Raw genomic sequence first — 12,945 nt, 5'->3', positions numbered from 1 at the left:
CCCTGTTAAGGAGTGGATAGCTGCGATAAGTGCTGCCAAGTTGCCCGCCGCGGTTGTTGTTTGATACGGTCCGTGGGCATCCTGGAAAATGGGCGACCAGTGGCAGTAGGTAGGGGGGAATTCAAGCGCGCGTGGCTGTGCGACGTGCACCCTTTCTCGTGCATCAACCCGGCAGCATTTCCAAGAAAAGCCCCAAAAGGCTGGAACCCCTGATTAAACACTCCATCTGTCGACGGGCCGCAGAACTTCTACCGCAGCTTTTGCCTCTGGCCAGTTCTGCTGATTCCGCCGGGCAGAATCACCATCTGTCCGCTATTCGATCACTCCTAACTGTCCTTACCTCCCTAACTTTATGTGGTGAGACAACAGTCTTCTGCTTCTTTACCTTCTTTGGTCCGGCGCCAGCTCTTCTCGATAGAGGTATCCTGACGATCACCACGTTTACGAGGAACGTCGATCGCAGCGCTATCGATATACATCCGCCTTCTGGCAACTTTTGCTCCGATTCCAACAAGAAAGACATCGACCTAAAGTCGCCGCCACCATGAGACTGCGACAGCTTCTCATCCCCTCCCTTGCGGCCACTGCCGCCATCGCGCAGTCGACGACAGAGAGCAGCAAGCAACTCGAGAAAAATGCGGCTATCGATTCCCTAGTCGACGTCCCACCAGCCGTTAAGAAGTACGGCACTAAAGATGCGCCTGTTGATGGTAAGGATGGGAAGCCGCACGCGGGCCCCTTCGTCGACTTCGAGTCTTCTGCTCCCGAAACCACCAAGGACTTGCCTGTTTTGAAAGACCGCCCAGAAGATCCTACAATTGTGGGCGGGAAGAAGATACCCGACACCAACGATGGAGTGATGGACGACCCCAACCGACAGGAGCCCAAAGAAGGCACCACGGGTACAAGCGGTGGTGTAAGCGAGAAGACCAAGGAGAGGATCTTGAAGGAGAACGAGACTGGCGAGAAGGTCGAAAACAAGCCTCAGGCCCCCAAGGAAGCTCCTCCCCTGCCGCACGTTGAGCAGGAGAAGATCGACAGGGAAACACAAGACAAATATGGTGATAAGGCAGCAGACGATGTCACGGGCTTCGAGGTGAGCTTAGCATGTCTACCAGGTTGTACCAGGACCCAGCTAACAATCAGTTCAGAAACCAGCAGATCTCCCCGATAAGACCCACGATAAATCCCCCCCTCTGCCTGACTCGGCGGGTAGAATCGATCATCTAGACGTTTCCACTGGGGAGAAGACGGGAGCCAGCCTCGGCGATTTCGACAAGGGCGCTGAAGGCGTCATCAGGCCTTTCCACTCCTTCTTCCTTTCGTTCACTATGATTCTATTTTCCGAGATCGGCGACAAGACTTTCCTCGTCGCTGCCCTGATGGCTATGAAGCACGACCGCCTTGTTGTATTTTCCGGCGCTTTTGCTGCCTTGATCACCATGACCATCCTCTCAGCCGTCTTGGGACACGCCGTGCCCACACTCATTCCAAAGAAGATCACCAACTTCCTGGCTGCCGGTTTGTTCCTTGTCTTTGGAGCTCGGTTGCTCCGCGAGGGTATGGCCATGAGTCCCGATGAAGGCGTTTCCGCCGAGATGCAGGAGGTTGAACAGGAGCTCGAGGAGAAGGAACACCTTGCCCGTAAGCAGGGCCGTAGGAGGTCGAGCGTTTCTCCCTACAGCCTGGAAATGGGTCTTGGGAACCGCAAGTCTCGCTCCAAGTCCCGCTTCCCGACGCCGCCTCGAAGCCCCTCCAGCTCCCCCGATGCACGAAACGCATCGCCGCGTGGAAGAAACCTTACGGAATGCCTCGCCGGTTTTAACAACCTTGTGTCTCTGCTTCTGAGCCCTGTCTGGGTCCAAACCTTCGTTATGACCTTTTTGGGCGAGTGGGGTGACCGCAGCCAGATTGCAACCATTGCCATGGCGGCTGGTCAGGATTATTGGTGGGTAACGCTCGGAGCTGTTGTGGGCCACGGTATTTGCACGAGTGTTGCCGTTATCGGTGGAAAGGCTATTGCAGGCAAGGTCAGCCTGAAAGTTGGTAAGTCGACAATGCTTTCCCTTTGGATAGACGCATGCTAACCGTTTCACTTTAGTCACTGTCGGTGGTGCTGTTGCCTTCCTCGTCTTCGGCGTCATTTACTTGGTTGAGGGCTTTTATTCGTAGGCCAACATGCTTATGACGTCCCAGCCTCAAATGCGTCACTCGTCCCTTTTAACATCACTACGTCAACGGTGGATCATGATACAGGCTGGGGAAACGGACTTCACATAAATATGGGCTATCGTGACGGTGGATATCAAATTCGGTGTAAAATTGATTAGAAAAACGGAATGATATCATGACACCACCTTAGAATGGGAAGGGTGGAATGGCTCAACTTAGAATGTATTCTATTTGTGAAGGCTTCTGTTGCGACAAGATCATCGTCTATCGCCCTCGTGGAAGAAGCCTGTTCACATTGGCGTGACAAAAGCAGCATGGCAGAGGGATGTGTATGTATTTAGCTGCTGGCAGATTCACCAAAGTTATGCCAAATATTGGATAGTACGGATGCTGGCGGCGTCTGGCATGTATAGATGAATCACGAGAACACCTTCCGAATGACGTGTACTCATGCGGTGTGGTGTTCAGCCCAATACATGATGATACACTATCATGCCCTACTCCAAGTAGCTATGTGAGAATGAACAAACTCAGGTGTAAGCGTATATTATCGGCGAAAGAACTTATTTTTATGTCAAAGGCAGGTTTTTTTTTTCTTTTTTGGCTTGCTGGCTCACGGCTTAGAATTGATGTTTGTCGAAGTTGCACAGTTGAGGTCATGGAGACAAGGGACGGAGCAAGGGAGGTGAAGTTGTGCCTGAATGCCCAAGACTTTGCAAACGGGTGAACTGCAAGATGACGTAGTTGGGGCATCAGGCCTCGTCCCCTCGACTTTATCTGATACTGTTCATTGAATGTCTTCCATGTTGCTCGACAACAATTTGAGTCCTTCAAACCCCCGCACTCTTCTCGAGAACCTAAAAATCTCACTTACCTAACGATCCGTTCAATTTCGTGGTGCTTTTAATCTACAGCTGCACCAGCGCTTCGACCGCGATACCGTCTACCTTCTCTGTCTATCAACAAAGGAATATCACCAGTCTCAACATTTCAGTTATCCAGCTCTACTCGCGATACTATGTCGGGTGTTGTCGAGTCAGTCCAGGCCAAGGCCCAGGAAGTCGCGTAAGGCCTTCGTGTTTGAAGATGTACCTGGCCGGATACTTGACACTGACGCTTAGTGATGGGAACAGGAAAGAGGACTATGACCGCGCCAAAGCCCTGATCAACGATGCCGCAAAGAGCGGGTCCTACTTGTATCCCATCAAGGTGTGTTCGCATACCTTCGCAGTGAAACCTCTCGGCCGGAATATCATGTTGATGATGTTTTCTCCTATTCTAGGGAATCTTCTACTTCTTGAGCCATCGGAGCCTTTGGAAGCCCCTCCTTAAGAAGCTGGCCCCTATCGTGACGCTTTCTGTAGGAGTGGTGACGGGCATGTTTTTCTTCACCTACGTGCCGCAACTCGCCCTTATGACTTTCGTCAACGGACCGCTCGCAGTCCTCACCACAGCAGTTCTCGTATTGAACGAGAGCTCTGCAGTCATTTCGTTCCTCTCCAGGAACTTTGTGATGCAGGATGCCCTCTTGGACACCTTTGACGGTACCCTGGTCTCCAGGGGCGCTACCAATCTCGTCAGTGAAGGCAGAGAGCTGAAGTCGGGCAGAGATCCCATTCAGAGACTGGGAAAGGTTCTCAAGAACCCCTTCCAGCGTTTCAGTCCCAAGGCATTGATTCGATATGTCATGTATCTGCCGCTCAACTTCATTCCAGGTACAGAGAAAATTCCCCCCTCCCCCCACCAATGCACTACGTTTCTCAAGAGTTGCATATGCTGAAACAAAAGTTGGATAGTTGTCGGCACGGTAGCATTCATCATCTTGCAAGGTAGGAGCTCGTCCTCTGTTTACATGTGAAATGTGGGACTAACGTCCGATAGGACGCTCTCGCGGCAGCACGGTTCACGACCGGGTAAGTCAATGACACCTGCAATGCCTTTCTGCTTAACTATCAAAAGATAACGATGCTGATCTTGGAGTCAGTACTTTCAACTCAAGCGATGGTCCGCGAGCCAAAAGGCGCAGTGGCTTTCAGAGCATGCAGGCCCCTATTCAGCGTAAGTTAGCTTGCCGCGATCGAACTTCTGCACAGAATGTGTCCTGCAATCTGTCCAAAAAAAAAAAAAAAAAAAAGAAGAAAAAAAAGAAAGAAAGAAAGAAAGAAAGAAAAAAACACCATCGGCTAGTCTGTCCACAGACGCTGTTGATGCCATAAGGGAACGATTCTCTTTTTGACTAAATCCTCGCTGACAACCGACCTAACAGCTTCGGTGTTTTGGCAACGCTCCTTGAGATGGTTCCGGTTGCCTCCGTGTTCTTCTCTTTCACAAACGCCGGTAAGTGTCACATGAAGAAAACCAGGTCTTGCCTGATGGAAAATGCAAACAATTGACGGCTGTTATAGTTGGTGCGGCACTATGGGCGGCCGATATCGAGAACAAGGAGACCGAGATGACCGATGGCACAGCTCCTGGTCTTCGTGAAGCGGCAAAGAAAGCCGAGTGAGATGGTACCAGAGCAGAAGACCGAAATTTGTCAATGCATCACACAGATGCACATCCCTGAGTGGGAGGTATCTTTGACATGACACAGTTGGTCAATTCGAAGGTGGTGTTGCATGTTGCATCTGCTTGGCCGAAGAGGTACGGCATTTTGACAGCGCAGGATGCTGTGCGACCAGCTCAAGCCCTCGCTTGATTCCGACTTCCAGGCTTTTCCTTCGATGTTTTCTGTCAAAACTTTCATCCGCCTCTTCATTTCGGAGTATTGGGAGGCTAGGACATTATTTCCACCCGGCAACTGCCTCACCATGCTGAATACGAGAATAAGCACGTTTTAATTCCATGAGGGTTCCAAAGTTTTCAGCGTGGCTTTCGAGTGAGTGTTCTAAAACAAGCCTCGACAGTAAAGACTGTCTTGAACTGGAGCAGAGTGTATTGCACGTGTTGTCTTTGAGATAATGAGTGTCTCAAGGTTCCTAAACCTGTGTTGCTCACACTTTCGAAGCTCATATACGGTTAGTAATTAAACCGAAACATCTCAAGGGTTGTCGGGGAAGCAGTTTGAGCGGGCTCGGCTGCAGTACTTGTCAGTTTGCTTCACGGTCGAGGCGTCGTTCTTCTTCCCGTCATTTTTCCAACGGCCGGATACGTCATGCAGGTAGGCACTTTGATGGTGCACAAACCCGATCTCCCCGACCAAAGCGGCGACCAGCTTGACAGGGCCTTCTTCCGCAAGTGCAGGCAAGAGAGTGAACCGACAGGACATCTGAGTCCTAGAACTTTTGTTTTTTCTTGTCACAGACAAACATCGGATCACGACATGGAAGTGAGCAGTCAAATGCTTTCGATAGCTTCCACTAACGAGATATTCAAGAGGTAGTCCTCTCAGCATCTACCTCTCGATACATGGTACATGCTATATCTCCCACGGCGCCACAAACCAAATGTGTGACACTCCTTTAGGAACACCCAATCTACTCCACCGGTTGCTTACATACTCCAAGTACCTTTGTCATTTTGTTTTGACGTCCTTGGCTTTGTAACGGCGCCCCACGGATTGCTGCACACGCTCAACTCAACGCCCACGGAGTTTAAGCCGATGTGGCGCTATCTGATGGATTGACAACTGGAACTCGGCCGCTGCTCAATCGCCAATGGCTAGCTCCTTTTCTGACTCGAGTCTTCTTCCTCATTTTATCTTATACCTTGACCCGGAGACCTTTGCGCACGCTTGATGAGGTAGTCCCGGGAAACCTCCAGTTTGCGGATAGCTATCCCGGCATCCTGACTATCGTGCGAGGACTGTGGCGTTGTGTTCGATGGTGTTACCACGGGAGCGAGATGACACAGGGGGGAGAGTGTACAGATTCAGCCAGGAGCCGAAAGAGGAAGTGTTTTGATGTCGTAATAAGTGAAGAAGAGTCGACAAAGACCGAAGATCACTATGGCCATATCTTGTTAACATAACCTGCAGATAAGCGTTGGGTTGATGCTGTCCCTCACGCGCCTCTGAAGGCAAGGTGAGATTTCAGTTCCACTTCAGATCACGCAGCTCTCCTTTGCAAAATTTGCAGCTGGGTCGTTGATCTAATGCCACAAAATGGCAGATGGAATGGGTGTACGTACGGTAGGTAGCAGGAAGAAGCGACGGGAGATCATCGACGGACACAACATCACCGAACAACAAGCAAACAGGGGCAGTCAAGCAACATTCTAGAGCAAAAAGGAAAGGCTTGGAAGCTTTTCTCGGAGATGCCATATCATCTCAAGGTTCCGTGCATGGAAATCCCCAGCACATCAAGGCCATCGTCAGTCAGACTGGAACTCAAAGACGGAAACTGAAGCGTTATCGTCATGGACACTCGGCAAGTCCAGGTACAATCTCGGGATGTTCCAGTTCCCCAAGTCCTCTGTCGTGTTCCTGTCCGAATAGCAAGAGACTCAAAGCCTCCCCCCACACACAGTCGCATTGTGATGCTTGTCAAGCTGTCGGCACCCAGTTCCCTTCTCCTCTTTGGAGCCAGGAACAGGGGCAGGGGACGCCCCAAAAGGCACAACATCTCTCACCCTGGAGTGAGCAAGGCTGGTAGGTGGTTTTTGATGACCTCAACTTGAACCCAATAGTTCATCAACTGAGGTCTCGAAGATTAAGGGGTTAGTGTCTCTCAGGTTTCAGCCCGGTTAAGCAGGTCTATCTTTTGTGAAGAGCAGTTCTAACATGTCTTTAACAGAAAAGACCAGGTCAACCTGGTGTACGTCGGAGGGTCGCCCCTTCCCTAGTTGGAAAGAAGGTAACAGCAATCTGGGCCAGGAAGGTGCTCTCGGTCAAGTTTGACCAGCCGTGCAGTGGAAGTGACGACCCTCCGCTGCTGTTCGAGGAACGCGACGAAACATGAGGAAACCTCGAACGACCCTGCCTCAGTCATTGATTGGGACACGGAGAATTTTGCAACTGAAGCTGCTGCAGTGGTTCGGGAAACGGGTGCTCCTTCTATATCTGTCTAGGTCTCTCCCTCGGATTTCGCGTGTGTAGAAGGACCAACCCCTCGCCTACTTCCTTCCTCTCATGCCGTCCCTCCCCGATTCTTTTCTTTCCTTTTGTCTCAATAACTCCTTCTTCCTCACTTATTCCTCCTCTTCCTGACTTTCCTCTTTTCACATAGAGGAACGTTATCCAGTCCTTCAACACAGCATCTCGCCAGTCCCGTCGTCGTTTTGCCCTACATTCTTATCAAGACCGTCCGGCGGGATTGTTCATTCACTCTTTTGAATTTTTGGCTTCATGCTGGTCCCTCTTTAAGCCATCCTCCTGTCTAGTCCCTTCCATTCACAGTATCCTTGATCAACATTATTAGGTGATCTGCTCTACATTCTGACATCACACCAAGTTCAGGACTCTGCCTGACCTTTAGTCGGTTGCCACTGCCGTTGCGTCATCCACCGGTCTAGTCGGAGGAGGCAAGAGTCAGCCCCTAAAGATGAAGGTCTCCAAAGCTGTTGTCGGCCTTGTGTCCGCCACCGTCCTCTTCGGCTCCGCTCCTGCAGTGTTGGCAGATGAGGCGGGATTCTTGGCTCGTTTGCGTCAGGCCCTTGGCAAAAGTCATACCAACAAGGCCTCTGACCCTCATTACGATCTTTACGGCGGTTACACCCCAGAGGAGAAGGTTTACAGTTATCCACCTTATGGATATCACCCGCCTCCACCTCCACCGCCTTCTTCGACAACGACAGAATCTGGTGAGCCAACTACTACAACCAGTCGAGGTGAGTCTCCCAAAAAGGCCCAAGCAAGACCGGGCAAGAACACTAACGGTTGTTAGAATATGGATCTGAGACTTCGAGCTCATCATCCTCAACCGGCTCCGAGACTTCAGAGACAGATGCGTATGGATCAAGTACCACCACTCGTCCCTCGACGCCACGCCCTGCTACGAGCTCATCCGGCTCAACTGGTCCTGTGAGCTCAGGCACCTCTCAGACGAGTCTAACAGCCCCCGAAAGTGGACTCTCTTCCTCCATGCCTACCGCTACATCTTCTGGGTTCACAAACAGTTCCTCTTCCACGTCTCCTGAGTCTTCGTCTTCAGGTTACAGCTCCTCTGCACCATTGTCGTCTGGCTCGTCTCTATCAATTTCAGGTAGTGTTTCTGCATCGCCTACATTGAATTCCACGACAACCACGCTAGCATCCTCTTCAACATCTGGCGCCGGGAGAACCTCTTCGGGTTATAGCAGCCAGCCTTCTAGTATTTCTAACACAACATCTTTACGCAACACCACATCAACAGTATCTACTACATCAGCCAATTCTGCCTCAGAAACGGCGAACCCCACGTCAGGAAGTACCACATCATCGACCTCACCTAGTCCAGTGATCTCCATCAGCATCAGTGTTGGCCCCGAAAGCTCATCTCTCTCAAATTCAAGCACTGGGGCAGCAACAGTACCGCCTAGCAGCGAATCAAGCAGTTCTACATCACTCGCTACAGCGGAACCTTTTCCATTCACCAACTCTTCGAGCCCAGGTCCCAGCTTCGGTCCCACTGGCTCGAGTGTCTCGATGCCTACTGGTGGTTCTTCAACTAGAGCTTATACTCCGACGTCTGCGGCAACGTCCTTCCCAGCATCCGGTGGCTCAAGCCTCCCAAGCTTTTCATCGAGCTTGTCGGGGACGTCAGCTCCTCTCCCAATCTCAGCTAATAGCACAGCTACTGGCCCTTCCAGCAGTAGCACCTTGCCCTCGGGCTCTAGCTCTCCGCCATTCCCTGCATCAAATTCAAGCTCGGGCTTACCACCATCTGGAACGTTAACACCGCCCTCCGGTACAAGTGCTTCTGTGCCAATATCGTTGAGTTCGTACTACCCGACCTCGAATTCCTCTAGCCTTCCCGCTGGTGTATCAACCATCGGAACTACATTGCCGGGTACCGGTTCCAGTCCCACGAGCGCACCTACCACTGGCTTCACGCCCCCTGTGTCCGGGAGCATCTTACCATCAGGATCCTCCTTTGCGTCTTTCCCTGTCACAAACTCATCTATACCTCTTACGGGTCCTACTGGGTCAAGCACAACGGGATCAGTCACTTCCCAAGAGTCATCTCTCTCAGCCCCATTTCCGGTATCCAACTCATCTGGAATTATCCCCAGTTCCACCGGAGCCGGTTTTGGTACAGGCTCTTCGACCTTGCCTGCATCATCAACCGCCCCGGTATCTTCCACTTATTTTACTTCATCTAATTCGACTGTCCCCATTGAAACAGGTACCACTCCGTTAGTACCAGGATCTACGGGAACTGGAGGCCCTATCGGCTCGGCGCTACCGACCTCTACTCCTGGCTCCCCATCGGTTCCTTTCCCACTCACAAACAGTACTGTGCCGGCCACCGAAACAGGTACCCTGCCATCAGGAGCAGTTTCTTCCGGTTCCGCACCGCTTATGTCAAGCTCAGCGCCCTTGGGCAATTTTACCGCGTCAGCTCCTCTGAGCTCAACCACTGGATACGGATCCAGTCTTCCTCTAACAGCCACCACTCCTTATCCTGCCGGAAATTCATCATCACCAAACATCGGTACAGGAAGTGGGGTACCTACTATTCCCCTTTCTACACAAACTGGTGCGCCCAGCGTCCCTTATCCCTTGCCGAACAGCACAACTCCTGTGCCTGGGTCTGGCGCAAGCACGGCTCCTCTGGGAACCGGCCCGTCCGTGATAAGTAGTGCACCAACCTCAGAAGCAGGCCCCACGGGTGGTTCTACAGCTCCTGGTACTGGTACTTCTGCTTTACCTCTGAGCTCATTGGCACCTAGTAACTCATCAGGGCCATATCCTTTCCCGAACTCAACCACGACACTTCCTAGTGCTACAGGACCTTCAGCAACCGGTGGTATTCCGTTGACGAGCACTGACTTGCCTATAAGTCCCCTTCCGAGCAGTAGTGCTCCTCTTGGGACTGGAGCTTCGAGCGGCCCGCCCTCTACCAGCAGCTCAGAAGCTTCGAATGCCCCATTCCCCTTGACGAATTCAACATCAGGCTTGCCAGGCCCTACTGGTACAGGCACGAGCCCAATCAGTGAAGCATCGACCTCAGGAGCTTTGACTGAAAGTTCAGTATCCACGCCATATCCTTATCCAAACACGACATTGCCTACTCTTACCAGTGGGACAGGTACTAACCCTCAGATACCTGGCACCGGATCAACTAGTCCTATTCCTACTGGAGGTCTCTCGTCTTCAGCACCGTTCCCTCTTCCAAACGCGACATCGCCGTATCCAATTACCGGCACAGGGTCGCCCACATCAGTCACTGGCACAGGAATTTCGAGCCCATTATCAAGTGCATTCTCCCTCTCATCTGCTCCATTCCCCTTCCCTAATGGAACATTGCCCGTTCCTGGAACTGCCACTGGAACACAGCCAGTTGGGACAGGCTCATCGAGTGTGCTGCCCAGTGTTGCTTCCACCTCCACGCCCTACCCCTACCCTAATGGTACATCACCAGCTGGGACAGGTTCTTTCGGCCCAACAGCTCCATCGTCGGCTCTCAGCTCCTCGGCTCCATACCCCCTTGGAAACTCAACTACACCCGCATCCGGCTCTACCGGGAGCTCACCACTTACAACTACAGGTTACGGAACTTCGGAGACGGCTCCAGCGGCGACACCTTCACCACCATATCCTGCTGGCAATTCGAGCGTTCCGGCAGGCTCTACTGGAACAGGAGGTGGCAGTGCTTCTTTCCCGTCAAGCACCCCTCTCTATCCCACGTCGCAGTTCCCCACGAAAGGACCTCCTTTCCCAGCGGCAAACTCAACCTCGATTGTTGGGCCTTCAAATCCTTCCATCATACCTAGCGGTTCCATTCCTGGGACAGGTACCACGGCGCTCCCAACCGGCCCTGGGGTCATTACGAGCAATGCTCCGTACCCGCTGACGAACTGGACCTCCTCCCCGGGACCAACGGGAACTTCTGTGCCGAGTAGCGGATTTGGTCCTGGTCTTTCATCGAGCGTTGCTCCATACCCATTGTCCAATTCGACTACCGGGAGCAATCCTACAGCCGCCACTTCTTCACTCCCGAGCTCTGGGACAGCAGCAACTAGTCAAGAAACCTCACAAAGCTTGACTTATGCTCCCTACCCGCTCACAAACGCGACTACCACAGCCCCTCTGACGGGCTCTAGGGGTCCAGTTCTGACAAGTCCTACCTCGACGTCACCTACCAGCGGAGTTCCTTACCCATTATCAAACTCGACGGTGACTCAAGGTCCAACTGGTAGCATCGGGACGTCGATTAGCCCTGTCGGCTCTTCTCCTTCGGGAGGAATCCCAACAGATCAACCTGGTGCTGGTAGCTCTGCCCCTTATCCTCTGACTAATAGTACTTCACAACCAGCACCAACAGGGGCATCCCCAGGAACTGGCTCATTGACTGTTCCATTCTTTACAACGCCAGTTGGGTCCTCATCTGGCGCACCTGTTAGCACTGCGCCGTTCCCTCTCTCGAATGGTACCAGTAACGTGCCAACCGGAACAGGAACTGGTAGTGTCCTCCCTTCTACTACGCCTGTGACAGGAACAGTTTCCAACTCTGGAACGGGCCCTATTCCTTCTCCCACAGGCGGCATCTCCAATTCAGCACCATACCCATTGTCCAACTCTACCAATTCTGGCGGACCTACTGCCGGACCTACTGGCTCGTTCAGCGGTTCGGGATCCCCAATCTTTACATCAAGACCCTACACTTCAGCCCCATATTCAGTTTCAAACACGAGCTTGTCATCAGATTCTACCGGTGGCCCAATAACGCCAACCAGCTCAGGATCGGGACCGTCCGGCAGTTTCACCACGGCTCCAGTCTCATCCGGTTCTTCTTACCCATCGGCAGGAAATGGTAGTCTTCCTTCTTCTGCTGAGGTAACCTCGGCACCATATCCCTTTACTAACTCCACTGCTCCTTCGCCAACAGGCACGGCTGGAAGTGGCTCGATGCCTCTTTTCACGCCGAGCAGCTCTCCTTCCTCGGGCCCATCCGGAATCTCAACAGGTGCAAGCAGTGCAGCTTTGACCTCTGATACCGTTACGCCACCTTATCCGACATCTAATGGCACCGCAACCGTGCCTTATGATACGACATGCACAGAAGAGTGGACACCGCCTCCAGAGACAAGCCCATGTAATACCACTGAGTTCTCAGCCTGGCCAATATCAACTCCTACGGGAAGTCCAGTTTCCAGCTATTTCCCAACGGTGTCCTGCAACGAGACCACATTCCTCACCTACTACTCTCCCGGGCCGACACTGCCAACTTCCTCGGGTAGCGTGAACTCAACATCAGTTCTAGGAACACAAAGTGGTATGAATCGGTCCTACATCCCTTCTTGATTGATACCCACTTGCTAACAATGGACACAGAAGGAGAGTCACCAACCGCCACGTCTACAACTGGTTATGGAAGCTCCTCGAGCAGCACGCGAGAGTACACGCCCCCCGCGTCGTCCCCTGCTTATAACCCAATCGACTCCGGCATGGGCCCGCTAGATCACCATCATAACCACAGCACCGGACCATTGTAAGGGTCTTTAAGAAAGCGCAATGGCAAAGAAGAAAATAGCCACAGTCTCATGGATGCTATGTCGCAAAGTTAGCACTGCTCAGCTTGCTGTTGTGGTTACGTCTCTTACGACCGGCTGGGCAAAGAAAATTTCTGATTGAGAATAAGTATTGGTTGGTGTGATTATATGGAAGTCTTCTGAAGCACATATTTCTGTACG

The 12,945-nt window shown here is 52.1% G+C and overlaps 4 protein-coding genes across 4 annotated transcripts; 3 read left to right on the top strand and 1 right to left on the bottom strand.

The window, feature by feature from the left end:
* Positions 1–142: 142 nt before the first annotated feature.
* B0H65DRAFT_448907 (UPF0016-domain-containing protein) lies at positions 143–2,659 on the top strand. Its single transcript, XM_062825928.1, has 3 exons — positions 143–1,096; positions 1,152–2,046; positions 2,102–2,659. The coding sequence occupies exons 1-3, from the start codon at positions 545–547 to the stop codon at positions 2,170–2,172; spliced, it is 1,518 nt and encodes a 505-aa protein (XP_062685942.1). The 5' UTR covers positions 143–544; the 3' UTR covers positions 2,173–2,659.
* A 256-nt stretch (positions 2,660–2,915) lies between these two features.
* B0H65DRAFT_448905 (uncharacterized protein) lies at positions 2,916–5,030 on the top strand. Its single transcript, XM_062825927.1, has 8 exons — positions 2,916–3,237; positions 3,306–3,381; positions 3,455–3,887; positions 3,969–4,001; positions 4,054–4,085; positions 4,157–4,230; positions 4,439–4,509; positions 4,578–5,030. Exons 1-8 carry the CDS (start codon positions 3,191–3,193, stop codon positions 4,676–4,678), a joined length of 867 nt encoding a protein of 288 aa, XP_062685941.1. The 5' UTR covers positions 2,916–3,190; the 3' UTR covers positions 4,679–5,030.
* A 2,364-nt stretch (positions 5,031–7,394) lies between these two features.
* B0H65DRAFT_562672 (uncharacterized protein) lies at positions 7,395–8,247 on the top strand (the record flags this gene model as incomplete). Its single annotated transcript, XM_062830208.1, has 2 exons — positions 7,395–7,938; positions 8,042–8,247. The coding sequence occupies exons 1-2, from the start codon at positions 7,653–7,655 to the stop codon at positions 8,245–8,247; spliced, it is 492 nt and encodes a 163-aa protein (XP_062685940.1). The 5' UTR covers positions 7,395–7,652.
* A 15-nt stretch (positions 8,248–8,262) lies between these two features.
* On the bottom strand, positions 8,263–11,079 carry B0H65DRAFT_504620 (uncharacterized protein; the record flags this gene model as incomplete). The annotated part of the gene is made up of 9 exons (XM_062827931.1): positions 8,263–8,364; positions 8,434–8,730; positions 8,770–9,033; positions 9,079–9,348; positions 9,439–9,691; positions 9,821–10,265; positions 10,413–10,539; positions 10,792–10,793; positions 11,022–11,079. The coding sequence occupies 9 exons, from the start codon at positions 11,077–11,079 to the stop codon at positions 8,263–8,265; spliced, it is 1,818 nt and encodes a 605-aa protein (XP_062685939.1).
* Between the last annotated feature and the right edge of the window lie 1,866 nt (positions 11,080–12,945).

Source organism: Neurospora tetraspora, assembly GCF_033439725.1.
Source record: "Neurospora tetraspora strain CBS 560.94 chromosome Unknown B0H65scaffold_1, whole genome shotgun sequence".
In the NCBI taxonomy this organism is placed as follows: Eukaryota; Fungi; Ascomycota; class Sordariomycetes; order Sordariales; family Sordariaceae; genus Neurospora; species Neurospora tetraspora.
The sequence above is the reverse complement of the archived record's forward strand: the minus strand, read 5'-3'. Positions and strand labels throughout refer to the sequence as shown.

Coding starts and splice junctions, on each gene's coding strand:
- B0H65DRAFT_448907 (XM_062825928.1), top strand. CDS start 545: ATGAGACTGCGACAGCTTCTCATCCCCTCCCTTGCGGCCACTGCCGCC. Junction 1,097..1,151: donor ACGATGTCACGGGCTTCGAG/GTGAGCTTAGCA, acceptor CAATCAGTTCAG/AAACCAGCAGATCTCCCCGA. Junction 2,047..2,101: donor CAAGGTCAGCCTGAAAGTTG/GTAAGTCGACAA, acceptor GTTTCACTTTAG/TCACTGTCGGTGGTGCTGTT.
- B0H65DRAFT_448905 (XM_062825927.1), top strand. CDS start 3,191: ATGTCGGGTGTTGTCGAGTCAGTCCAGGCCAAGGCCCAGGAAGTCGC. Junction 3,382..3,454: donor CCTACTTGTATCCCATCAAG/GTGTGTTCGCAT, acceptor CTCCTATTCTAG/GGAATCTTCTACTTCTTGAG. Junction 4,231..4,438: donor CATGCAGGCCCCTATTCAGC/GTAAGTTAGCTT, acceptor CCGACCTAACAG/CTTCGGTGTTTTGGCAACGC.